At 35.6% G+C, this 26,878-nt stretch overlaps 2 protein-coding genes across 2 annotated transcripts in view; one reads left to right on the forward strand and one right to left on the reverse strand.

The window, feature by feature from the left end:
- Window positions 1–467: 467 nt before the first annotated feature.
- On the reverse strand, window positions 468–9,554 carry tmem154 (transmembrane protein 154). Its single transcript, XM_056265171.1, has 9 exons — window positions 9,261–9,554; window positions 8,076–8,132; window positions 7,785–7,829; window positions 6,552–6,593; window positions 6,221–6,406; window positions 5,689–5,740; window positions 4,857–4,930; window positions 4,077–4,129; window positions 468–510 (listed from the first exon to the last, which is right to left on the reverse strand). Exons 1-8 carry the CDS (start codon window positions 9,313–9,315, stop codon window positions 4,095–4,097), a joined length of 546 nt encoding a protein of 181 aa, XP_056121146.1. The 5' UTR covers window positions 9,316–9,554; the 3' UTR covers window positions 468–510; window positions 4,077–4,094.
- A 1,187-nt stretch (window positions 9,555–10,741) lies between these two features.
- The window catches only part of mnd1 (meiotic nuclear divisions 1 homolog (S. cerevisiae)), a 29,594-nt gene continuing 13,457 nt past the window's right edge, over window positions 10,742–26,878 (forward strand). Inside the window, exons 1-6 of the mRNA XM_056265169.1 lie at window positions 10,742–10,809; window positions 11,726–11,791; window positions 11,937–11,994; window positions 14,124–14,272; window positions 19,229–19,303; window positions 19,395–19,509. Coding sequence (XP_056121144.1) covers window positions 10,807–10,809; window positions 11,726–11,791; window positions 11,937–11,994; window positions 14,124–14,272; window positions 19,229–19,303; window positions 19,395–19,509 — 466 coding nt within the window. The 5' untranslated portion in view covers window positions 10,742–10,806. The remainder of the gene's footprint in view (window positions 10,810–11,725; window positions 11,792–11,936; window positions 11,995–14,123; window positions 14,273–19,228; window positions 19,304–19,394; window positions 19,510–26,878) is intronic.

Consider the following 26,878-nt stretch of genomic DNA (forward strand, 5'->3'; position numbering starts at 1 on the left):
CACACACACACGAAGAGTTCATATGAAGTGCCATCTGAAATTTTCTTCTAGAATGATCATTTTTATCAAGCTTGTATATTTAAGTTCAGTAATTTCACTTAAATGACAATGAAAAATACCTATTAATTGTCATGTAAGTGAAATTATTGAACTTAAATATACTAGCTTGATAAAAATTATCGTTCTAGAAGAAAATTTCAGATGGCACTTTTTGCATCTGAACTCTTCAAATGTATAATATACACGCAAACTTAGATACGATTAATCGCAATTAATCGTTTTGACAGTACTAGATTTTTCTCATCCAAACACCAATGTTCTTCCCACAGCAATCTTTATTATTTTACGAATATGTTTTAACATAAGTTATAGCATTATGAAACATAATCTTAAAGCATTTCCCTTATAAGGAACCAACTGTACCTAAGTATACCTCAACATGTAAAGACACTGTGCAACATTGGATATGAGGACGCTGCTGAAAACAGCATCAGGTCCAAAGCAGGTAGCCTACCTGTAAAACAAGTGAGGGAAAAAATGGATTAATACAAATGTGTACCAAACTACACTGACTATGTTGCTGTAGACATTTGTGGACAAATCTATAGACTTTTGTGCATTTGTGTATTGAACAGAGTCTTCAACAATGCTGTATTATTACATTTAAAGTCGGCATGAAACGGAAGTTGCGATTGTCTTTTCTTCCTTATTTTGAGATATTTCAGAGTGAAACAGATTCTCAAACGCGAAAAAAAAAATTAGGGTGGGCCTTGATTTTGTCCATAGAGAGTTGATTGGATCGTTGTGGTTTGTATTCCTGTGATGTCATGTGATTGACTGGCTGTCCCGCCCTCACGCCAGTGAACAACACGTCATCCGAGAAGGGAAGTGATGTCACTGCAAGAGAGTCTTTTTGAAAGATTATAAGGGCATGAATAAAAAAAATAAAAAAAAATAGTGTGCCCAGATAAATCATTTATAATAATAAATACTGCAATATTCCATAAAAGATCTCATGGTAACTTTAAGAATTTCGGTTTCAAGATCAGATCAGTTTTCTTTTGAACTCAATTCAGCGTAAACAGCTGTGCCCTTACTCCTGTGCTGAGGTGAACTCAGATATTATCCGTTTATGTTTATACAAACATTAATATGTCATTCTTGACATCACCTAGCCTTTGTGTAGCTTGCTCCCCCATAGCGCTTGATCCCAATCCGATCCTGGGAAAAACACAGTCTGCATGACGTAAGCTTACATTCCTGGCTTGTGGACTCTGACCCTCTGGTGTTCCCAGGGAGAGCGAGACAGAGAGTACGCAAGAGGGGGAAAAGAGGCCCTCCTCATCTCTGGCCCGGTCTGAGCCGTGCTTCCACGCATGCCTGCTGTAATGACTACCAGATGTCCATGCTGGCAGCACCGACCCGGGGGTCAGAAGTCAGCAGTCACAGCTATTCTGTTCCTCGTACGCAGCCTCATCAAAACAAACTTGACAGAATGACATAGTCTGTGTTTGTGTCTGCATTAAGCAAGTGAATGTCGCCGGGTGTTTGTGTAAGTGCCGTTCGCACCCCTGTGCTGATTACATGGAGGTCAACAGACAATGCTGCTGTTTATTATTCTGTTAGACTGCCACTTCAAAACTATTTGACAATCTAGTCACTTGACAAGAGTCAATGTATCACTAAAAGTGTATTCATGTCTTGACTTTTCAGTGTTTTTAGAAAAAACAACACTGTAAAAAAACTTGCTACCTTAAACTTTTAAGTACAATCAACTTGGCTGTGTATGTCGTTTACTTGAATTACATTAAACTGACTTTAAAAATGAGTCGACTCTTATATAACTTAAAAAATAAAGTTTAAAATGGCGTCACTTATTTTGATGAGTTGAAGAAACTAAAATATGTTGTCATGACATTGATCATGTCATTTTTTAAAATTTTTTTTACAGTGAATGGGTGTTCATTTCACTTCAAAAAGTATAGGGATTCACAAACTTGATGCCACAATATGTAGAGGCCTACTGTTATTAGGTTTTAATTAATTAATTATTTAAATAATTTAATTGTGAATTATGTCAAATAAATGCTGTTCTTTTTAACTTTATATTCATCAAAGAATCCTGAAAAAAAAGTGTCATGGTTTCCACAAAAAAAAATATTAAGCAGCTGTTTTCAACATTGATAATAATAAATGTTTTTGACCATTACATCATATTAGAATGATTTCTGAAGGATCATGTGACACTGAAGACTGGGGTAATGGCTGATGATAATAATAATTATTATATTCACATTTATTGAGTTTCCAAAACAGTGTTAATGTGAACTGAAAAACGTTTTGGTTACACTTTATTTCGATGGTCCACTTTAGACATTTTGCTAAATATAAGTAACTTAACAATGTCAACTGACTCTCATTAAAGTATTAGTAGACTGTTATATATAGACTGGTAGGTTAGGTGTTAGGGTTCGGATTAGTAGAATAAGTTGACGTACTTGCAAAGTTACTTATAGTCAGTAGAATGTCTGTTAGGGGAGCATCACAATAAAGAGTTAGCAGATATTAAGCAGACCGTCTACTAACACTAGAGTAGTTAACATGTAGTTGCAAAGTTAGTAAAATCTTTAAAGTGGAATATCAAAATAAAGTGCTACCGTGTATATATATATATATATATATTTATCTGTTTACTTTTTGGTGACTGAAAGAAATCACTTAACACTTTACGGTTATGGTTATTTTTCCTATGTTTTGTCTCTTGATTTTTTTATTTGTATTATGATTTATATAAAGTATGTATTTTATTTATTTTTCTGTACAGCACTTTGGTCCACTTCGGTTGTTTTAAAGTGCTTTATAAATAAAGTTTGATTGATTGATTTACAATAAGGTTGTATTTGTTAACATTAGTCTACATTAGTTACAATGAACAATACTTTGACAGAATTGATTAATCTTAGTTAATGTTAATCTCAACATTTACTAATACATTTATAAGATCCAAAGTCCAATCTGTTAACATTAGTTAATGCACTGTGAACTAACATGAAAATAAACATTTTTATTAACGAACGTAAACTAATATTAACATTAGCATTAGGTTAAAGGTAAGAAATGCTGTAAGTAAGAAGATGTTGCTCATTGTTAGTTCATGCTACGGTAGTTAATGCATTAACTATGTTAACAAATGAGACCTTATTGTAAAGTCTGAAAGAGTTACTATTATTTCTTGTGGCATCAGAACATGATCAAAATGATTCATTTGTATGTGTATGTCTTTTTGATTTCTTTGGGGATCTACGCAGCAACCTAAGAAGTTTATCATTCAAACTGCAAATGTTATGACAAAATAATCGAAATATGCCATTTTCACCTAATTTTGCAGTCGTAATAAACAGTAAAACGTTTGCATAGGGAATGCTGTTGTGTACAGTAGCTCTTGACTAGACTCTGAGGGGCATTCCACTGGAAAGTAAAGTAAGAGGTAACCTTATGTCATTTCACAGTTCCAGGAAATGATACCTTACACATTACATTACAGGGTGTGACACACGCAAACACATTTCTTCATGCTTTGTCTTGCACCACTGCTCTGTGTTTCACACTTAAAAATGGGCACACTTCTGTGGACCCCTATTATTTTTCAAATGTCTTTTTGGAAAAAACACTCTCCACGACGCCCAAGAGAAAAAGCAAAGTTTCATGTTACTGATGAACCCAGTGGCTGCTCTGTGTATTTTGCATATACAGTACTTTTTAAAAAACGTTATTACAACCATTTATGTGACTCTTCTTCATTACTTGGAAATTATCTGAATTCAGGATGAAATGCAGTGAAATATGATGTGTGAATGTAAATAATCAAGTAATGCACAACATCTGTCACAGATCTGTCCTGAAAATTAAATATTTGCATGCTAGTACAATGGCTTTCCTGTTACTGACCGCTAGACAGCTGTCCAAGCCAATACTGTACTGTGAATATGCTCTGACTTTGTTCTAAAAAAAATGTGTAGCTTTCCCAGGTTTGGACTACATCTTGCATAAAGGAGGGAATAATAAGTCTAGTGTACTCACTGAAAAGCTATTCATTATATTTGGCCAGTGTCCACTTTCTTGCCTCCATCTGCAAGCAAGCAATGAAAAAACACAGATTCTTTATGTTAAAAGCATTCAACAAAATATGTTCCACTTCTTATTTTTCTTATCATATAAATAGATCATGCTTTTACATAACTACAGCACTTCACACACTATAACAGCATTGTGCACAGTGCAAACAACGTCAAACCAATAAATACGGTATATTTGTATGTAGGATGTTTTGAACATTAATATTGAAGTTCGGGTGGGGAAAAAATGGGTTGTTTTAATGTGAGTAAGTTTAAGAAAACTGCCTAAAGAGCAACTTTCATGCAGCTGAGGAAGTTTCTTTGAGCATTTGAATGTTTTTAATACAATTGCTCCCCCTGCTGGTCAAAGCACAAACTTACTGAATTCACTAAAACTGAAGCATGTTGAAATTCAACTTCAAATTAATGTAATACACTCAGTGTAATAATGCTGGGGGGGGGGGGGGGGGGGGGTTTATAGCAAAAACAACTTTGAGATGATACATATGTAAAAACAAAACACCATTTTATCAAGATGTTGATAAATCTCATCGAGTGTCAGTAAAAGGGTTCATTTTGAAACCAGCATGCATGTTATTTAGATTAGAACACCACTTGTTCTTTCTCTCCAGCACTTGTGGTTGGATTATTCACTATAAATGTGCAATATCTCGCCAAGGCCCAGATATGGACCGTGACTCAGAGTCAGAGGACGTTACTAAAATAAGTTTTAGTGGTCACCTTTTGATATCCAGTTTTCTAGATCTTCCATTTCCAGCTCCATCACTGATGGGATATCATCCTCAAACATCGGCCTGAGGATCAAGAAAAGAACAACACAAGCGTTTGCGGGCTGTTTATTATGTGGAGGAAGTTGATTTTGCCTGCTGTGGCAGATTTGTATCTTTAAAGAGGAACCAACTAACCATGAACAGCTTTTGTGGAACATCATTTTGTAACATTATGAATTTATGCGAACAGGCTGACTTGCCAAAGAACAACAGTCATTAAATAGGTGTATTAGTGTGAATATTGTGTATATTATACAGGGATTCTGTTGATGTTCACTGTGAATGTTGAAACACGAGTCATGACAAATATGCATTTCAGATGAATACTAAATAATGAGATTACTAAATTAATTACTAAATAAACACACAGGGAAATATGACTAGAGAGAACAATTGAATTATTATTTATTTGAAGCTATCAAAATGTAATTGCTAAATTGTTGAAAATAAATAACGAGTACATGGCCTTAAATTAATATGTATCCGAAAACTAGAATTGCAATCATGTAATGCTTAAAATCTATTTTAATTTTGAAAGATTTTTGTTTTAGAATACTTTTTTTATGGTTCTGATAACACCCAGTTTTGCACCTCTGGTTAGCAACAGATTCACTTGGATCATAAAAGCAGTCTATGTGGGGTGAGAAAGCTCTCGGATTTTGTCAAAAATATCTTCATTTGTTTTAGAAGATGAATGAAGATCTTACGGGTTTGGAACGACATGAGGGTGAGTGAATAAAGACAGAAATATTATTTTTGGATGAACTGTAAAGCATACTTACATTGGCACCTTTTCATGGTCTTCATGATCCAAATAAGGATCTTCTTTTGTGTCTACATTTAAAAAAAAGATGACAAAGATGTTAAAAGATGTAAAAACATTACACTGTCATTAATTTATAAATTAATTTATAAGACTTCGATTATAAGACAGTTCCAATTGCCTTCAAAGGAACTGATAGGAAACTGTCAAAATGTAAGGAGAAAGGGAAGAAAGACTTTTTTAGTCTTAAAGGGATGGATGGCAAAAACTATGTTGCAAAAATGTAATTCAATTTGAAATTATTAAGTGTTCACATTTTTTATTTGTGAAATGAATCCGCAGTTTACAAAATGGGTTTAAACTACTGCGTCCATTTTAGCACCCGTTATCATATTTACTATCCAGTTTCATCTACCAATGGATGATTCCAAGGAAGAGTAAATATTTGTGTCTTTCAGATAGCCTAAATATGCAAACACATGTAAACACCCACTAACTGATGCATTTAACTGGTTATTTGTATGAGTCTGTTTGAATGCATCCTGACATACCAGCATCTCGTATTCTCCCCCTGCGGTAGATCATGACTACACACACGATCACAGCGATGATGACGAGTGTGAGAACCAGAGGTATGATGATCATGATGACCGAGTTGAGATCATCTGTGTCCGTATCTGACTTAGTAGTCGTCTCTATTTCCTCATTATTAACAGGGTCACTGTTTGGTGTGGAGCCTAAATCCAAGGCAATTGCATACGTTTTAAGTAAAAGATGATTTCCTGAACCTGAAAGTCACAGTATAGGCTATAAGGTGATCAGATAAAGTTTGAAATGCTTATTTCAGCTTGAGGTCAAGCATGTGAAAAGTGCAATGCGTACCCTGGTTCTCCCCATCTCCAGATCCTTCCACGTCAGATTTTTCTATAAAGAAATAAAGTAATCATGAAAATACAACTAAACAAACATCTAAACTTAAAACAGTGTATACATTTTATCTCTGTAAATGAAAATGACTTATATGGTTTATACAATAGGCCTAATTTCTGTAAAAACGGCATTGATACAGTTGAAGTACAATAAACAGCTTTTACTGCCACTACTTTACTTTGAAATTACAGCGCAGCCGTAAAATGAAAAGACATGGTTGAATCAGTATATCACTGTAAAATTAAGTGTACAATTTTTAAGTTAATTTAGAGGTTTTCAAAACGCAAAGGGTTCACAAAATTTGAGAAAAGAAAAAGATTTTACGAAATGGCTGATTTAAACAAATTTTTAGGGCTGTCAGAGTTTACATAAAAAATGCTTTAGGATGATATTTATTGTGAAAAGATCATTACAAATAAATCTGAACTGCAACTGTTTCTTTTCGGTTTTATACTGTATCTAACATTACTATAATGGGTAGAAAATACTATATGCTTAATATTTTCTATATAATATTTTAATAATTGGCTTTAGTAGAGTGAAATTAAAAGGCTATTATTTAATATTATAACATACTGTATATTAATGTTCAAAAGTTTGGGGGATATTTTTGTAAAAAAAAAAAAAAAAATCTTTTGTGTTCACCAAGGCTGCATTTATTTGATCAAAAGCACTGTAAAAACAGTAATATTGTGAAATATTATTACAATTTTAAATAACCATTTTTTTCAATTTTAATATATTTTAAAATGTAATTTATTCCTGTGATGCAAAGTTAAATTTTCAGCATCATTACTCCAGTCTTCAGAGTCACATGATCCTTCAGAAATCATTTTATGTTGATTTGCTGCTCAAGAAACGTTTCCAATTGTTATACATGTTGAAAACAGTTGCGCTGCTTAATTTGTTTTGTGGAAACACATTTTTTTCCCACACAAGTTTAAAATAAGAGCATTTATTTAAAAAAAACTAAATATTTTGTAACACGTCTTTGCCATCAATTTAATGCATCCTTGCTGAATACAATTATTCATCTCTTTAAAAAAAAAAAAAAAAAAATCTTACTGCCACCAAACTTTTGACCAGTAGTGTATACATTATAAATGTTTTTTTTGAACATAAAAATATAATACCTTTAATATCATATCTACTGATGCGTCAAATGTAATTACCACCAATTCTTACCTGGGTTTTCTTCACCTTCTGAAGTTTCGGTTGTTGCTACTACAACTGTTAAATGTATAAACAGATCAGATTCATTTATGAGAGGATGTGAGTGCTCATCCCCTACAACACTTTTTCTTTAGATGGATAAACCCATTCTAGACAACCGTGGCAGGCATCAGTTACATGACAGTGACCACAAGAAAGTACAGTAGATGTCTACAAATGAGCTTGGAACGTGACTCATTCAGTCTGCAACATATCGCATTAAAATAAAAATACAAATGTAGGTGTTCTAAAGCAGATACTCACATTCATCTTCTTGGACAATATCTGCCCCCGTCTCATCTTTGTCGTCTTCACACTGAACTGTAATGACATGAAACTAAATTACTTTACACATTTAAGAACTGACTAGAACCTTCATTTTTACACTGAGGATTAGTTCAGACCTGTTGCAGTTCAGAAGAAAGACTTTATCTGAGCATCATTCTCTGAATTTACCTGAGAGAGATTAGAAACATTCCTTGTCCTTCCTCATGAAATTCATCCATTTCTTTTCTATTAAAAAGGTTTTAAACAGCCTTTAAGTTTCTGCTAATAGCCATGTAAACTTTTAATGGGTGGGTACAGGAACATTTAAATACATATATTGCATATAATGTTAATTTAAAACACATAAAACATTTGTATATACGGGTACATTGTTAATTCATGTTTGTTCATTATACATTAACTTATGTATAATGAAAGAACATGGATTGGCATTATATATATATAATTATATAAAAATATATATTTATTTTAATGTATAATTATATGTTGTGTATATATATGTATATATATATACACATATATATGTATACATATGTGTATAGATGTGAAATGTTTAAAATATGTTAGCAAATTAGCCTACAGTGTAGAGACTTAAGCTATTGGATTGAATAAAGTTAACCCATAGCGTCACTGTAAAGTTATCAACTTCATCTTAATTACAACATAATCTTAATATCAAAATTCCTATTTAGCTACAAGAGAACTTTGAGGTAAAAAGGAAGAAACTAATAATCAGTTGCAAGGAAATGAATACCATAAAACCACAAGAAAGATACATTTGACCTGAATCAACTATCTTTGTTCGTCAACAGAGACGAGCTGTTTTTTGTTTTGCATGAAACCAAGAGCAACAAAATAAGTCAAAGAACTATTTATAAGGTACTGTAACCATCCTGTCCTCAACTTTATCATTGTCCATTGTGGTCGAAAGATACGACAGGTCATTTGAATGCACTCTTAATGTCCACATGACTCCACAAGTGTTGTGTTGCCTATAGGGGCCAATTACAGTGTAAAATGATTTCTGAGGACCCTGACGAAGAGAGGAGACAGGACAGCGGAGAGTTACTAGATGAATGAATCTAAAATGGAAAAATGGAAAGAGAGAGAGATAGGATTCTACAGAAAGAAGAAAAATGATCTACTACCGTGAGTACCTACCAAGTCCAGTCCGGCAAGCTGTCAATGCCAAAAGCAGGAATAGTATCAGATTCATTTCCCAGAGTCCTCGGTGAAAGCACTGGCCCACACTATGGATAGACAGAGACACAGACTCATTGCATAGTGACTGGTGTCTAACACGCCTTCATGACATCCTGCTTCCTCTTTCAGACCTGATTCACCTAGCTACAAAAAAAAAAAAAAAACACCACCCTCTCGTTCTCTCCCTCGGATGTGATGCAATCAAACAGTGAGCTTGTTACCACAAGCCGAGCTGTTCCTCAGTTAGCTGTGAAAACACATTCCTGCATATATGGTATGTGACCTAACCAAAAACCAGGGAAAATAGAGAAGTGCCAAAAGAGCTGAGTAAACAGAAGCAGCTTTAAACTCAAAAGACTTTAAACAGTCTGAAGTAGGAAGAGATTGTAAAGAGTTTGTCTACCCTGCTACAGCTGTCTTTGTCAAAACAGTTATGTATACTTTCTTAGCAATTAAAATGGAATTACAAAAATAACTGTGACTGTGCACAGTATGAATATAGTTTTTTTTTAAATGAGCATTTAGATGTCAAACATGATGTCAGAAATAATTGATTATTATTACAAAATGCTAAGTTATCTAGGCCTACCTTTCTAAACCCTAAACAGGGTGTGGCAGGTGGCGGGGCGGAAGCCCCTTCTGTTGCGAAACTTGCGATACCCATTTCAAGTAAAACAGGTGAAACAAAGGCCTCTGCCACAACATTGTTTTGATTTCATTCAGGGGGATCAAGCCGTCATTTAGTGGGGGGTAGCAGGGTTACAAATACTGCAAAACGAATACACATCATTTACATAAAAACAAATAAAAAAACAGTTTAACATTCAGTTTGACATATTGGCTCAACATTTTCTGTTTCACTGACATCTGCTTATTTTTTTACACACTTATGTATTTGGTGAGGCAAATGTTCTTAGTAACTTTCTGGCCAAGGACTGAGTCATGAATATTAAGCCTCTTCAAAAATGCATAAATATTCAGTAGGCCTATAGGCTAATAATAATAATAATAAAACAATATTGTGCTGCAATTAAATACTTGATGAAGAGGGGCAGTATCATATAAGGGTAGCTCTGGTCAACCTCCTGGAAAACCTTGCAAACATATAGAAGCAAAATATATTGGGACCTTTGACTTTTCCACTGATACTACTCTCAGTCAGTAGCCTACTACCAAAGCCCGTCTACATTCTCTGGTACTACACTCTTAAAATCATAAAACCTGATGTCGTTGGACGTTGGTGCATGAGACAAACATAGTCATGGCAACGCAGTCATTAAATTATTAAGAGAGAACTTATATAGGGTTAACTAAATAGATAATATTTTTTTAGTACTATTCCAAACTAAAGCATATTTTTGCGAATCTACCACCATGTCCCAAGCTCAGAAAGCCAATAGTATCCGCCGCGCATGCGCACTTCTACACTCTAGCAACACGCACGCGCAGTGAGTTCCCCTTCCTTCACATCTCGCGCCAAACTCAAGCTGTGGAAGTGTCAAACATGGTAAGAAAGAACATAAGTTATTGCATTTAATAATTATATTACTTAGAATATTGTTCAGAAAAATTCGCTTATATGAATAAACTGCATGTTTGCAGAACTGTGTTAAACAGGTCGAATAATTCTAGATTGTGTTGAGATCTCTTTGATTTGTGAATAAATTTGTCAAAATGTTTTTATGACACCCAAAATAGTGTTGTTTTTGGGCTGTTGCATCAAGGTTAAGTTTGTTAGATTTAGTCTTTGACGAATGTTAATGCTGTTGAATGAAAGCTTATAACATTATCATTTCACGTATTCTAATTCGAAGCCACTAAAGTTAAACACATAACGTATGATGACCGAGCATTCACATCGCTAGGATGCTATTAACACAAACAATTTGTTTTAATCAAATTTATAATATTACATTTACATTGGCACTCACTACCCAAATAAACACCTGTCTTCAGACCATAAGTCATTATTGAATAACGTTAATCAATATGTTTCTTGAACAGAAGGATGAGGTTAATTAATTAATTGTTACTTGTTCTTTTCTTTTCTTTTTTTTAACTCTGTCATGCTAATTAAAACTAATAAAATCACATAATATTAAAGTCAGCCTTCATCCTGAAGGCCCCCCTAAAATATTTCAAGACAGTTTAACAATTGGTGTATTGAACATTCTGGAACACATAATACCGTATTTGAGATGAATCAGTTTTTGAACCAATTTTTTTAATATAATACTATATTTACACTTGTGTCAGAAACATGTTTTATTTTTTTCTCAAAGATAAGATACTGAAAGGGTTAATTACAAATAAAAACAGAACGGCGATTCAGTAATAATGATAGCTGATTTTTTTTTTATGTTAAAAATGCAGAACTGTGTTCACCTTATTGATACAAAGGCTCTATCTTTTATAATCCACAGTCTAAAAAGAAAGGACTTAGCTTGGAAGAAAAAAGAAGTCGTATGATGGAAATATTTTTTGAAACCGTAAGTAGGCACGATTTCACATTCTCATTTGAATGAGTTCATTAAGATTCTAAATGTTTGATTGTGTACATGTCTGACACAGTTCTCTAATGGTTCGCAAACTGTGGAAGATGATGTTAATTCATATGATTTTTCCCCCTTCCAGAAAGATGTGTTTCAGCTTAAAGATATAGAAAAAATCGCCCCCAAATCCAAAGGAATCAGTAAGTTTTATCAACCTGTAATATAATCTTTAGTTTATGTTCTTGGCATTGATAAGTCCATGTCACCGATAGAGGGAGCTCCAAGTGACCCTACATGTACGGTACTTAAAACGCATGTAATGGTAATCATCAGAAAACTGATCCTTACCTGTTTGATTTGGATTGAAAGCAGAGGATATCCACAGGAGGTGCCAATGTGATTAACCTAGTTGTAGAAATGCCCAGGACGGAAATTCAGGAAAAGTACTGCCTAAGAGATTTAGAAGTATATTGTTATGCTGATGAAATACATTTACATTGTCATTTAGCAGACGCCTTTATGTTAAGCGACTTAAAAATTAGGAATACAGCAAGCGATTCATCATGAAGAGGCAAACAATACAAGAAGTGCTCAAAATACAAAGTTTCAGACATTGCTTATAGTAGCACTAGCATAACCTAGACAAGGGAGGGATTAAAGTAAAAGGAAAGGATCATTTTTAAATTTTTTTTTTTTTTTTTTTAATTACGAGGTTAAGTGCTCAAAGAAGAGATGAGTTTTCAGCTGTCTTTTGAATGTTGTCAGGGATTCTGCGTTCCTGATGAAGGCAGGGAGATCATTCCCCTTAGCAAGGCACCGTGAATAAAAATGTTGTGGAGAGTGATTTTGTGCCTCTCAGTGATGGTCGCTCATTTACCGATCGTAGGCTTTATCCTATTTAAAGAACACTTTAAAGAAGTGTTTATCCTCTTGAAAGAAGTGATAATAATAAAAAATAAACTGGTATAACTTTACAAAAAAATAAAATAAAATGTCTGTTAATCACCACAAACACATACCAGAGCCTCTTTAAAGCAAACATCCACGGTTAGCAAAAAATAAAAAAAGTAATGCCGCGGGACATTGCAAATGAGACAGGCCGTTTTTTAATTGATGTCAATGGATTTTTTGCAAACAGTAAAACATAGAAATTAGTAGACTGCTGCAGTGATGGCACATTTAGGACGACCTGGAAGTTTTTTTCATTGGCTTATGGGTTATTATTATTATAGCTCGTCTGTATCCAACAAAAGTTTATAATTCTTACAAAACACGTTTTGTTCATCATGATAATATTCACAAATGAACTCTACGTTTATGAATTTTGAAGCCTAAATTATTATTATAGCTCGTCTGTATCCAACAAAAGTTTATAATTCTTACAAAACACGTTTTGTTCATCATGATAATATTCACAAATGAACTCTACGTTTATGAATTTTGAAGCCTAAATACTTCTGTGATTTAGGCTATCACAGAAGTAAAAAAAACTACACCACTGTCACTTGACTTCAGTGTCACCACCTTGAAGCTTCTGACAACTCTTTTAGTCTTTATTTTAAAAAGTGAGTCAAAATAGTTTGAATGAGTGTGAGTATAAACAGAGTGATGCTGTAAAACTGAACTAGTGAGTAAATGAGTTTAGCTATTCGGCGTGATGACGTTTAATGTCCCAGGGAATCTTTGTAGTCCCATTTATCCACTTTTCAAAACAAGTAAAAGCTTAAAGTGCCCCTTTAATGCGTTTTTAAAGGCTCCTGGTTTTGTTTTAGAGGTCTCCTAACAGGTTTACATGCATCAAAGGTCAAAAAACAGTTTTAGCTCCGGAGGCTTCAACCTCAGCGATTGTAAACACTGTAAAAACTGTATCGATAATGTCGATTTTAATCTCAGTGCGAGTCTGATGATGAAACATTGGAAGAACTAGTTATTTAACCCGAACCTCCATCGCTAAGGACGACTTGAGCTGGACGTTTCTGAGTGATAGGCTACTCAGTTTGAGCTACATTATTACAATGAAACCTGAAATGGTGAAATGCAAGAAATTATACAGCTTTATTGTATTATTTAACAGTTATATGATGCAAAGCCTCATCCATGTTAGCCTTATTATCTTGGTGTCAAATGCCATGATGTAGAAAACATGACAGAAAACCAAATGCTTATGTTTGCAAGGCTTAAAAAGTATTGTACAAGATCAGTTAAATTATCTCAAACTTTAAGTGGCAATGCAGCACTGGCCTGAAAGGACAAGTGACAGTTCTCTCTTACATTGAGCGGTTCATGGGCAGAATTGTTACTGGAGAATTTGTTTAATCTTTTTCTTTAGCTCCTATGTCAGTGAAAGACGTGTTGCAGAGTCTGGTGGATGATAACATGGTGGACACCGAGAGGGTGGGCACCTCCAACTATTACTGGGCGTTCCCCAGTAAAGCCTTGCATGCACGTAAACACAGATTAGAGGAACTGGAGAGACAAGTAAGGGCATCTCTTTCTGAAATCTCACTCTCATTAATCTGCACTGCTGCTTTACTGCTAACATGTACACTGGAAAAACATACTTCAATTTATAGTAGAATTCATAGTAAAATTTACTATAAAAAGGCAGCTGTGGTTGCTGCTTTTTTTTACTTTAAAAATGGCATATTGATGCCGCATACCAATATACCAATAAATCCAAAATAAATGCAAAGAAACGGTTTGTAATATTAACTTATCCTATTTATTTATGAAATAATAAATAATCTCTGTCAGGACAAATCATAAAGTGCTTAGAACTATTTAATATTTAAAAGTCTGTCACTGAGTGACTGATTTGAAAAGTTATAAAATGAGCACCAATGTAACACATTACATAGAAAATGTAGCAGGACTATTATTTTGCATTTACACTCTAACGCCCGTTTCACACATACTCCGTTTGCAGTGCGTATGCGGTGCGTATTTTTTTCCGTACCCATGTTAACAGGTTAGAGCTTTCACACTGCACGCGGATGCGGTCCGTCGATCCGTTCCAGTTGCGGTGCGTATACAGCAGAGCAGAGATCGTTTACACACCGAGTCTATCTCTGCTGTGCTGCAAACGCTGAATTAAAGTGACAGCGCACGGTTCGTGGTCAAAATGAACACAGATTGACCTGAAAATGTAGTAATTTCACCATAAATGCATTTAATTCAATGAAATGTTGTAATCTCACCATAAATGTATTTAATTAATTACCTCAACAAGGACATAATGAACGACCCTCGTCTCATTCGTGGAGGTGAAAAAACAAGTTATTTGTGACATGCAAGATTTATTGTATTAAAATTTAAATGCAAAAGAAAAGGCATGAAAGTCGGCTGTTTTTGTCAATTTTAAGTTTTAATTTAAAATGTTTGCGATTTTAATATAAGTACATGGTTAAATATTTGACCACTTGCTTAAGCAACTTAATATATATAGAAGTAATGCATGGAATTATAGGCCTATGTTGTTTAAATTGTGTTTAAACGTGCATTCAACGTCCATTCAAGTTTGTATATGTGTACAAAGTAGGGGTGTAACGGTACATGTATTCGTATTGAACCGTTTCGGTTCGAGGCTTCGGGTTCGGTACGCATACAAACCGAACGATTCCTTGGACCATTTTTCCTGCCGACAAAATTCGCGCTGGCGCGATCACCACAACGTTGCGCAACATCAAATGGCAAACGTAATGAAAGCGGAACGAAACTGCGCTATTGTGCTTCACGGATCGTTTATCAGTTCGGAGCAGCAACATCTGTGCAGCGGGAGCCGATCTCGATCAAGCGACACTGTTACAACCGTTACAACACAGCGCTAAGAGAAACATTTGAATTCGCCACTGAAGTAATAACATCGCTGCGAGATCTAGTGAGAAGCATTCACATTTCTCCGTTATTAACCGTAGATCTCTATTAGTTCAAACAGCGCTGACGTGGACACCAGGAGAAATATTGTGCCGTGAATGAACTAGTAATACTTTACGTCCACATCCAGCAACATCCACCATGGATTTAATATAGTAACAACACTAACTGTAACCAGTTTGGCTGGAATAGTGAAATGCTTTCAAGTACTTCACACATCTTTTTCCAGCACTTCAAAACTCAAATATTATATAAATAAATAGCCTATATGAAGATTTCAGATGCAAAAGCCTCTATAAGTGCCATTTGAAATTTTCTTCTAGAATGATCATTTTTATGAAGCTTGTATATTTAAGTTCAGTAATTTTACTCAAATGACAATTAATAGGCAATACAATCTTCATTGCCATTTAAGTGAAATTACTGAACTTAAATATACAAGCTTGATAAAAATGATCATTCTAGAAGAAAATTTCAAATGGCTTTTGCATCTAAACTCTTCATATATTTAAATGTTATTTTTAATGTGATGACCAAAACATTATTTGTTCATCCTTCAAAGATGACCCCCATTTATAAACCTGAAAGTTTCAAGATGAAGGAAAACTCACACTTATTTAAAAAATATTTTTTCTTTTAACAAATAGGAAATTTCTCTGGCATTTCTTACTTTTTGCTGTATCGAAAATGTACCGAACCGTGACTTTAAAACCGAGGTACGTACCGAACCGTGATTTTTGTGTACCGTTACACCCCTAGTACAAAGAGAATCGCAATGCTGACAAAACTTTTTTTTTGAAATAAAAGTTGCTGCATAACTTCTGGATTTGAAATAAAAATAGTGAGTATGTGTTTGTGGTACAGCCGCGGATCAGTTACGCACTGCAAACGCAGCATATGTGAAAGCACTATAGCGCGTGCTGCTCCTGTACCGCAGACGCACCGCATACACACGGAGTATGTGTGAAACGGCCGTAAGACTTAATGCACAGATCATTTGGCATACAGTATCAGGTTCTTTTGTTCCATCCAGTGCTATGGTTATCACTTTCAATCGAATTCATTGCACATTTAAATACGGTTTTTAATCCAAAACGTACCAATTTGTAGTTGGCAGAATGAAAAATATATTATATACAGAAAGCGAGCAAAGATCATCATTATAATCACTGAAGCTGTCCATTCAGCTCAACGCGAGGGTCACAAAACTGCACTTCTGCGAATACTCCCAATATTATATATGAAGCTGTCTATGCTGCACAATGAATCTCTTATTGACATCATGTTTATACTTTGTTGGTTATAATGAAAGGATTTGTAAGCATGCAGAACTCGGAATGCTCAACAAAATCTATGCCGTTCTGTGCAGTGTTGAAAGGAATCTGACTAACGACAGTGTCGACTCAGCATGTCGCATGGCATGATATGCGTGAGTAACTGGAGCATTCCCTTTCGATACGGTTCACACGCCGTCCACCTTTATCAGGTTCTACAGCCTGGACGTACCGGCCCTTCTTGCAAAATGTACTGGATCAGTTGGTTTAACAAACTATGAAATGAACTCTAATGTGGGTAGAAGTTGCATCTTTTTATTTTCAATAATCACTGGGATCAGATCATATATACTCAATGCTGAATAAGACATTCCAGAATCATAACCAAGTTTTTATTATCAAATAAAGATCCATCGCTATGCTCATCTTGTTATATTTAAAAAAATATATAAGACCACCACCCAATGTAAGGTTTGTGCCACAGCTTTCCTGAACTAACAGTATTGGTGATTACCAAAATATTCTTTTGAATGTTTCTGTAATGGTTAATCCACTAGTATGTTTAAGCTCTTTAATCACAGTTGGCAAAGTCATAGTCTGGACTTGAATCCTATTTAACAAATTTGGGATTTAGTGGATTCAAAGATAGATCGTACAAAAGTTTCATCAAAAGCAAGTCTTTGGGAACAACTAGAAACTATTTGGAAGTCAATAATAACAGTGGAAAACTGGAAAAGTAATGTATATAAAAACAATGCCAGCAAGAATGCAAGCTGTTATCAAGGCCAAAGGATGGCGTACAAAATATTATAAGTTAAAGTTTTTTGGTTATTATGTGTGAATAAAGACTATGTAGTTGTTTCAGTTTGTTATTTGCCTAATAAATGACAAAAAAAAACATTTTTTAACATTACGTTTTTGACAGATTCCTAAAATATTTGTTTTCTCTTTATTATGACAGGTGGTCTAATAAATTTGCTAAGCACTTTATATATTAGGGCTGTCACTTTACGTTCGAAAATCGATTGCACAATCGATCGGACCAACCAACACAAGTATCGAAAACGAAAATAGGGAATCGATTTTAACGGCCTTCTCTCGGAGCGCGTCCAGCTCGTCACGACACGCCCGCAGCGAACGCGCGTCACACAGCAACTGCAGGCTCTGACAAACACACATACAAACTATACTATACTTCTGCATAATGTGTCTCTTTTTACAACAAAAATGTGAATTCTATGTGTATTCAGACACAGTCTCATGCATACAGATACAGATTCGGCCTACAATCGCCTACGTAGGCGAAATTTGTTTGACATTTCTAATCGTAAACACAGCCATGTTGAAGCCTGCAGTAATCTTTTTCATTGATGTTATGGCAGTCCACTCTGCTTATTGTTTTTCGAGAATATTGCACTCCTGTTTGTCATTGTGCAAGAAACTTCATACCAATAAATCATCAGAAATATTGCTGACTTGTGCGCGTCTCAAGCGCACTCTTTACGTTCGTTCTAATGCCTGTTAGTTGTCCGTGGATTTGCCTGTATTTGGCGCTGAAAATGTAAACGTCTTTAGACATGGAAAATCGATTTTACAATCGATTCAATGAACATTTATGTCTCAAAAATCGATCAGGATTTTTTCACAAAAGTGACAGCCCTATTATATATATATATATATATCTGTATATATATATATAGCCAAGGAAGCTTGACATGGCGTTAAAACACCAACCAACCAACAACAGAAAGCCACGTGATGAATCAGAGTTCAATTAATTGGCCTGTCTATAAAACATGGTCAATACTTATTTATAGACAGTATATAGGGTCAAAAGTTCACACATGAAAAAACCCCCACATGAAACCAAAATAATACAATGAAAATGAACTAAACAGAACATGCAACACAAAACAACCTTATGTACATTATGGATAACAAAAATAAGCAGATAAGTAATGTCCTTTTACTGTTCACTGTAAATTATATGGTAATTCATATTTTTATATGCCATAAATATGACCATGTTTAACAGTAAAATTACATATAATGTGATGTTATACCATTTATAATTTTTCACCATATTAAGGCAACTTAATTTAACCAATTAACAGGTTTTTAATGCACCATATTTCTTTAGAATTCTGTAAAAATTACACACATTTTTTTACAGTGTATGCTTTAATATTATGCCATTGATGTAGATCTTGGTTAATTCATTGTGTTCTGAGATAGAGATTTTTTGCAGAAGTGCAATGTATTAATTTCTTTTTTTTTGTCTGAGTAGCATGAAGATGGAAATCAGCGTAAAAAAGCCCTTCAGCAAGCAGTTGACAAAGCCAAAGTGGGACGTGAAGTTAATGTGCGTTCACCTCTCTGTCTCTTTAGGCTAGATTACTACACTGTGTAATGTTTGTGGGCTGTTTCTGACTACTGTTTTTGTGTGCGTTTAGGATGAGAGAGAGGATCTCCAGAAAGAACTCGTGGCATTGAAAAATCAGAGAGATCATCTGAAGGTTGAACTGGAAAAGTATAAAGAATGTGATCCAGAGGTGGTGGAGGAGATCCGTGAGTAATATTTATAAATATTAAGCATGGATGAAACTCTCAGAAATCAGCAGTTTTGTCAATAACATTTTTGTTAATTAAAATAAATCTGAAATAAAATATAAATAATTAGATTATTAGAAAATTAGAAATGTTGTCTTGGCAACTAACTGAAATAAGTTTGAGTACTAAAATTACTAACTGGAATAAAACTAAAAATGAAATACAAAATAAATTAATACTATTTAGAAAAAATAATAATTATAAAAATGACAGAAATGAAAGTAAAATTAAAACAAAAACGGAAAGTATAACAAATAAAAGGTAATTTAAAATATTCAACAAACCATATTATGGATGTGTCGTCAGATTTAAGATGAACCGCGGTGCAAGTGCGTACCGAACCATGGGTGAAGAACGGTACGCTTTGATTTTTTATCGAGAACCATTACACCCCTAATATATACGACGATTAGCCATTACATTATGGCCACCTACCTAAGTACCTGTAAGAACCACCTTTAGCCCGCAAAACAGCGGCCATGCAGCGAGGCATTGATTCAACGAGGTGGCGATTGGTCTCCTGTGGTATCTGGTACCATAATGTCAACAGCAGGTCCTCCAGTTCCTGTACATTGCACAAACCCGCTTTTCCAAGTCGAACCACAAATGTTCGATTGGGTTCATGTTAGGTGAATTTTGGGCATGATTGCTAGACGTATACCAGCGTCACATGCAACGTCACATGCAACGCGAGTCCAGCGGATATAAAGGTATAAGGACATTTCATTCTACCGAACTACACGCAAGTGCTGAATTAATACTCACACAGGTCAGTTTATTAGACGAATTAAACTTGAGGTAACGCAGCGCTGTTTCACTTGCTTTAACAGTTACACTACCACACTAAACGGCATTTGAGTGTGTTGTAGTGTTGTCACGATACTAGAATTTCTAACTTCGATACGATACCTTGAAAAATATCGATATTCGATACCATTTTCGATACCACGGAGAAAAAACTGCCACAATATTAAGGGGGTATTTTTTTAATTTAAAGCTAAATATAACAAGTCTAGAACATGACAATGAGGTATATTTTACATGAAGAAAAATGTCCTGAGTTCTATTTGTTTATATTTTTTAATTGGACCAGAGCTAACATGATGTCATTTTATTACCTACTGTTATCAAAGATTAAAATATACTGTAACAAAAAAGCACTTAACAGTATCAAATTGGAGGATAGAGAGTCAGTAATGTATAATAATAAGATTAAACATTCAATTTTCAGTTAAAGGCATGTCATTATTGAATTCAGAGATGCCATTGTCTAGCTGTTTAGTTTAATTAATATCTGTGTAATCAAATTGATGATAATCGCTAATGAAGGAAAATTGCTGAATTAAATAATAATTTTTAATAATAATTCTTGTGTCCGCGCTATTCTCCGACATGCCCGCTCGCGTCCGCACTATTCTCCGACATGCCCGCTCGCGGTGTGTAGCGCGTGTCCACGCTATTCTCCGACTCCGACATGCCCGCTCACGGTGTGTTTTTTACGCGTGTCCGCGCTATTCTCCGACATGCCCGCTCGTGGTGTTCTTTATCAATCAACCAAAGCCGGTCGCGGGGGCGCCGCCCTCGCCATCTTTCCATTCACTTCACTTTTGCTATTTAACCAGAGCGAATGGGAGACGAGTGCGTCACGTGTGGTGTTTGTCAACGCGCCTTTTGAGAGAAGTGAAAGGACTAGTATCGATACTTCGGGAAATTAGTATTGGTACCGTTCAGATATTTCAGTATCGATATGTATCGAAATATCGATATTTTTGACAACACTAGTGTGTTGAATGTTGTTAGTTAGGTTGTTAGGCTGTATGAGACTAAGTAAGCTAGATTAACATTATAATATGCTTCATACCACAGTCATGTTAAAAACATTAATGTATTCTATTCACTCATCCATAAAAGATCCATCAGCTTGAAGACAAGATCCATAATTCAGCTTAATGTGGAATATACATCATCAATATACGCATTTGTTATTGTAAGAGGTTAGCGACCTCTGGTGGCGAAAAATCCTGCATATTGTACCTTTAACATTACTTAATGCGTTATCTAACATCAACACATTGAGTGAACAATATATTTTTACAACATTAATTAATGTTTGTGAATGTTATTTAATAGAAAGACTTGATTGTTCATGTTTGTTCACTTTATTCATTGTGCATTTAATAATGTTAACAGATAAAACTTTTTATTTTAAAAATGTATTAGTAAATTTTTTAATTAACCCCCAAGGAGAATAATTACTACAGTATATAACTATTGTTTATTGTTGGGTCATTTTATCTAATGTTATCTATTGTAAAGTGTTTTTAATACTACAGTTTCCATCTTTGTAACCGTGATATACACTTTAATATATGTAAATTAAATTAATTAAATTAAATTTAAAGTAAAATAAATTAAATTAAGCTTTGATACCGAAATTGGTTAGCCTGGTTCTACCAGACTCTCATACATTTCATTTGTACAGAGAGTCTGGCACCACTCCATTGACAATCGTTAACTTCCTTGTAGGCGGGTACTCTATTGAAGTCTAAAACTATTGGATCTGCCCAGAGTCACTCTGGATCTGCCACCAATCGCTAACGTTTTCTCGTGATGTATGTCGAATCCCGTGGGGAGGAGGGCCACAACATCATGGCCAAAACAAAACTAAGCAAAGATTGTTCATGCTCCGGCTTTAACTTCTTAATATTCGGCAGCGTTGCTACAACGGACCGAATGGCTTCGCTCGCATCTTTCTCCGCTGCCATTGATTACTGAACTACTCAATAACGCACGACGTCATCGTTCTCAGCCACTCCCTCTGTTCGCTGATTGGCCCTACAAAAAATTGATCGGAGAAAACCAAAGTCTACAGCAGAATCCCAAACGTAGTACTGAAGGAAAATGAAATTGAGCGGAAGTGCGTAGGAGGGCGCAGCCAGGCTAGAAATTGGTACCGAGAACCATGGATTTTCATTGGTATCGAATACTGAAATCTTGGTACCGTGACAACACTACTATGGGGATAGAATTTTTGCATCATTCCAAATAAATAGATTGAGATTCACAAAAATGTATCAAATTCACAAATAATAGATTAAGATCCACACACAAATGTAAAGTGAAGTGTTTCAAAATCCACAGATGCGTGTGGGGATTTACAAATGCACAAGAAGAGATTGACAGATATGTGCAGCGATTTACAAATGCACAGGAAGCGATTCACAAATAAATGCCAGGCAGAGTTGTGTTTGTGACTAAAAACGCATGGAAAGCGTGGCCACACCACTTTCTCCATCTTTCCACAAGCGCTTGCGCTCCCGTGGCGTCTGTCGTTGCTGTGCAACCATGAACAAAGGCGCGCCTGGACAAACGAGCGCGCTTACATTTGAAATAACGAATTTGCACGTGCAAAAAAAAACAATATGTGAACGACCCCTTATGGCAACGTGACATTAGCCTAACCTCTCGTCAGTTGAGCAGGTAGTCGGAGGAGGAGTAATGTCAGCCGTTTGGAGATATTTTAAGATAAGCGATGATGATAAAAGTAGAGCAGACTGCAAACTATGCTCTGCCAAATTGTCAAGAGGAGGGGTGAGAAATAGCTCCTTTAACACAAGCAATTTGATTATACACGTTGTCTATTTACTTTGTTAGTCAGAAAGTGAAAAATAAACATTGTTAGAAGAACTGTAATGGTATTATTAAAGGTGCCGTATGTAATTCTCTGCAGATTTCTTTTTTGTTATGCTGGTTGAAAGTCTCCTCATATCCTGATAGCAATTACTCTGTTAAGCGGTCTAAATGTATTTTTTATAAATATATGTCGTCTGTGGAAGGCTTGGAGGACCATAGAATGTTCGTTCAATCGTATTGTTCGGTCCAAACATATGTGTTTGCATACCACTGCGCAGGCTGTTCATGCAGACATAAGTCATGAGCACGTGCACGTACACTGTGCAGACAGAGCGAGAATGGCAGGCAAGCAGCAACAACAAGCAGACTCTCATCGTGGAACCCCTGGCATGCAAGAAATATTAATATACACTGATAAGTTTTGCTAGCTAAACAAACCGAAAACTTGCTGTATCTAATTCCGTTTTGAAGAATTTGTTTACGTTTGGTATTGTAGTACTGTTACTAACTGTACTATAAAGTTTTCTCACCAGTGAATGACACATGATTAATTGCAGTAACGTTGTCTCCGGTCTTCTTTTCTGTGCGCGTTCATGCTTTCAGGAGGCGTGGCTTTGGACGCCGATTTGCAGGGAGGGTGGGACGTACGCTTTTAGTGCTATCAGGCTAAAGTTAGCATTTTCCCAGGTGTCCTACTGCACCTTTAAGTACTCGTATCGGTACTTGGTATTGGCAAGTACCCAAATGTAAGTACTTGTACTTGGTCTGAAAAAAAGTGGTATCGTGCATCCCTATCATATGCAGTCCTTACAAATGACAAGAAGAGTCTAGAAAAAAGGGGGTCAATGTGTATAAGCCCTGAGGCTTGTCTTAAACTCTGCACTCTGCCTTGTCTTAAAAGAGGAAGTTTTGATATTTCTTAATGTTATCAATCTTAAATTGATTTCACAATTAAATCCCCATGACACTCAAAATTTCTTAAAAACATCAGCACAGACTGCTTTGTCCTCCTATAAGCATGATCTGTGTTTGTCTACATTCTCTCATTGAGTTGCTGTGCAAAGAGCCCAGTAGAATGTCACTGCTACATTTAGTGTGTCCATTGTAAAGATCCTCTGTTGTAGCTGATTGCATTTTTTCTACTGTGACTTTTTGTAAAGCATTCATCTGCTGTATTCTGACTAAACACTTAGGAGCATGTAGCACAATAAAAAATCAGCTACAGACTGTCTGCAGAATTCTGCATAATAACGGGAACATTGCTTACAACAAGTCTAAAATCTAACAGTGAATGTCTTGCAATTTACTGTTGAAGCAAATTTGTACACAAGTGGTGTTTTGATGACTGTAGCGACAGTGCTTTAAAGGTGCAGTGTGTATTTTTTTAGCGACATCTAGCGGTTCGGTTGCGAGTTGCACTAAGGGCTCAGCCCACTGCTCGCCCCTCCCTTTCGAAGAAGCTACGGTGGCTAAAACGGGACAAACATATCGTCGTCTGAGACAGCAGAGAATGGCCAGAGTAAGCCAAGAGTGTGTAACATTGTCACTGTTTCTGTACCACAGTCCATTATAAACCACATCATGGATAAAGTTTACAAAGTCATAGTCAGGTGAGGATCAAGGGTCTTAATATATAATATAATAATAGTAATCAGCTGATTGTCTCACAAACGTAACCAGCACATTTCTCCCCACATAGCAAACCCATAATACAGCGAGGGAGAAGAACCACATGAAACTATGCAACTATATATTTTTTCTAACAGGGTAGTAAAAGTTTAGCTGGCTAAATATGTGACTGTGGCTGAGCTGATTGAAGCGTAAAGCCTTGTTTAAGCTCGACACATGTCCGCATGAGCCCAAAGGTGCGCGCGGCAAAAATGACATAATTGTAACAGCGCATCCCTTAGACACCATTTACTACACACAATAGGCTTTTTTTCTCTGATTATGAAAACTCTTCGGGATCAACTTAAAATGCTTCCAAGATCGACTTGTCGACCGCGATCGACGGGTTAGTGATCCCTGTAACATACTGTTTTACGGTGAGAGAGTAATGACAAGAGTACTAATCAGCTGTCTCACGAACGTAACCAGCACATTTATCCCCACATAGCAAAGCCATAACACAGCGAGGGAGAAGAACTAAGTTACATGAAACAATCCAACTACATATTTTACACCACTGACAAGGGAAAAGTCACTACTCACGGTGTCTATGGCTAGCTTCTAGCTTTCTGCGGCTTCTCTTTCAAGGTAGTGACGAAACGCGCTCTGTAACGCTGTCTGTTCACTGTCGGCTACAGTAGAAACATGACGTCACAATATGTCGACCTTCATAGAAGGGGATGCCCGCGGTTATGTAGATATAAATGTCTCATTCTAAGGTAATAAAAACATTACGGTTTATTAAGTAAGTTCTTTATACACCACTGAAAACAGTTATGGATGTCATATTGCATTTCTGTTAATAGATACTCAAAATTTTTACACATTGCACCTTTAAAGGAGATGATTTAAGAGACATAGAGGGAAGTTAAAAATGCTCTCCATTTGCTCAATTATTTGAGAATTGTGTATCTCTTTAAATGCACCTCTACTAACAATTTAAAGCTCTCTTGTCAAGTGCACTAATCAACATCTTTTTGTTGTTGTACAGCCTGTTTTATTCAGCACCTGGCAGTTTCTCAATGCACACATACAAAACCAACTGATTTTGTCACTACCACAGTGTTCCCGCGGGTCCTTAAAAAGTAAAAAAATGTCTTAAATTAAGTTTTATCAATTTTAATGTTATAACATTTTTTAAATACCTTAAATGGTATGAACAAAAGTCTTAAAGAGATAGTTCACCCAAAAAATAAAATTAGCCCATGATTTAATCACCCTCAAGTCATCCTAGGTGTATATGACATTCTTCTTTCAGACGAATACAATCGAAGTTATATTAAAGGGGTCATGAACTGAGAAATAAAAAAATTCTTGAGGTTTTGACATAAGAGGTCATCATATTATAAGAATATCCTGAACGTTTCAGAACCGAAAACTTCCTTGTTAGTCCAAAATCAGCTTTTATTGTTACCAGGCCCAGCGAACGACTCGTCCTGGAATGTGCCTGTTTATGACGTAATAAGGTAGTGCTTTGGCTCGTAATCAATTTTGGCTCCGCCCAGTGGCGTTAGTGAGATGAGGAAGAGAGAAGAGCACAGGGTCACTCACTGTACTAAAAAATAACATTACCTTCAAAAGGATCCTAATGCTAGGAATGTGGATATTTATTTTCAACAATGTGAATGACTCAGTTAAACATTATTTATTTGTATTTCACCGGATTTTTTGGTAAATCAGTCCGCAAACTCGGCGCAAGTAAATCAAACCAGTGACTAAACGGTCAACTTCACATTTTTCTCTTAGTAGGGTGTAAATAATCTGTTATTTAAAATTATTGAATTATAAATAGAAAGCGATAGGGATCCACGATGATATCGGGACAACATCGGTATCGGCCGATAAAAGCTTAAAATGACCATCATCGGCATTGGCCGATATGAATATTTCTGCCGATGAGCCTTGCCGATAGGGTGGCGTGTTTCCTATGCGCACGTGACGCGAACGAAGCATGAGCGCCAGCAACTTAAACTTCCAACTAGGGGTGTGCGTCTCACGGTTTTTGATCGTGGACGATTAAAATGTC

This window comes from Rhinichthys klamathensis, unplaced genomic scaffold (assembly GCF_029890125.1).
Source record: "Rhinichthys klamathensis goyatoka isolate OS25496 unplaced genomic scaffold, OSU_Roscu_1.1 h1tg000229l_1, whole genome shotgun sequence".
NCBI classification, from domain to species: Eukaryota; Metazoa; Chordata; class Actinopteri; order Cypriniformes; family Leuciscidae; genus Rhinichthys; species Rhinichthys klamathensis.

What these genes read in the sequence shown, in the direction of transcription:
- tmem154 (XM_056265171.1), bottom strand. Translation starts at nt 9,315, where the DNA reads ATGAATCTGATACTATTCCTGCTTTTGGCATTGACAGCTTGCCGGACT. An exon ending in TATTGTCCAAGAAGATGAAT is followed by an intron (nt 7,830 to 8,075) that starts GTGAGTATCTGC and finishes TACATTTAACAG; the next exon opens with TTGTAGTAGCAACAACCGAA. An exon ending in AGAAAACTGGATATCAAAAG is followed by an intron (nt 4,130 to 4,856) that starts GTGACCACTAAA and finishes GCTTGCTTGCAG; the next exon opens with ATGGAGGCAAGAAAGTGGAC.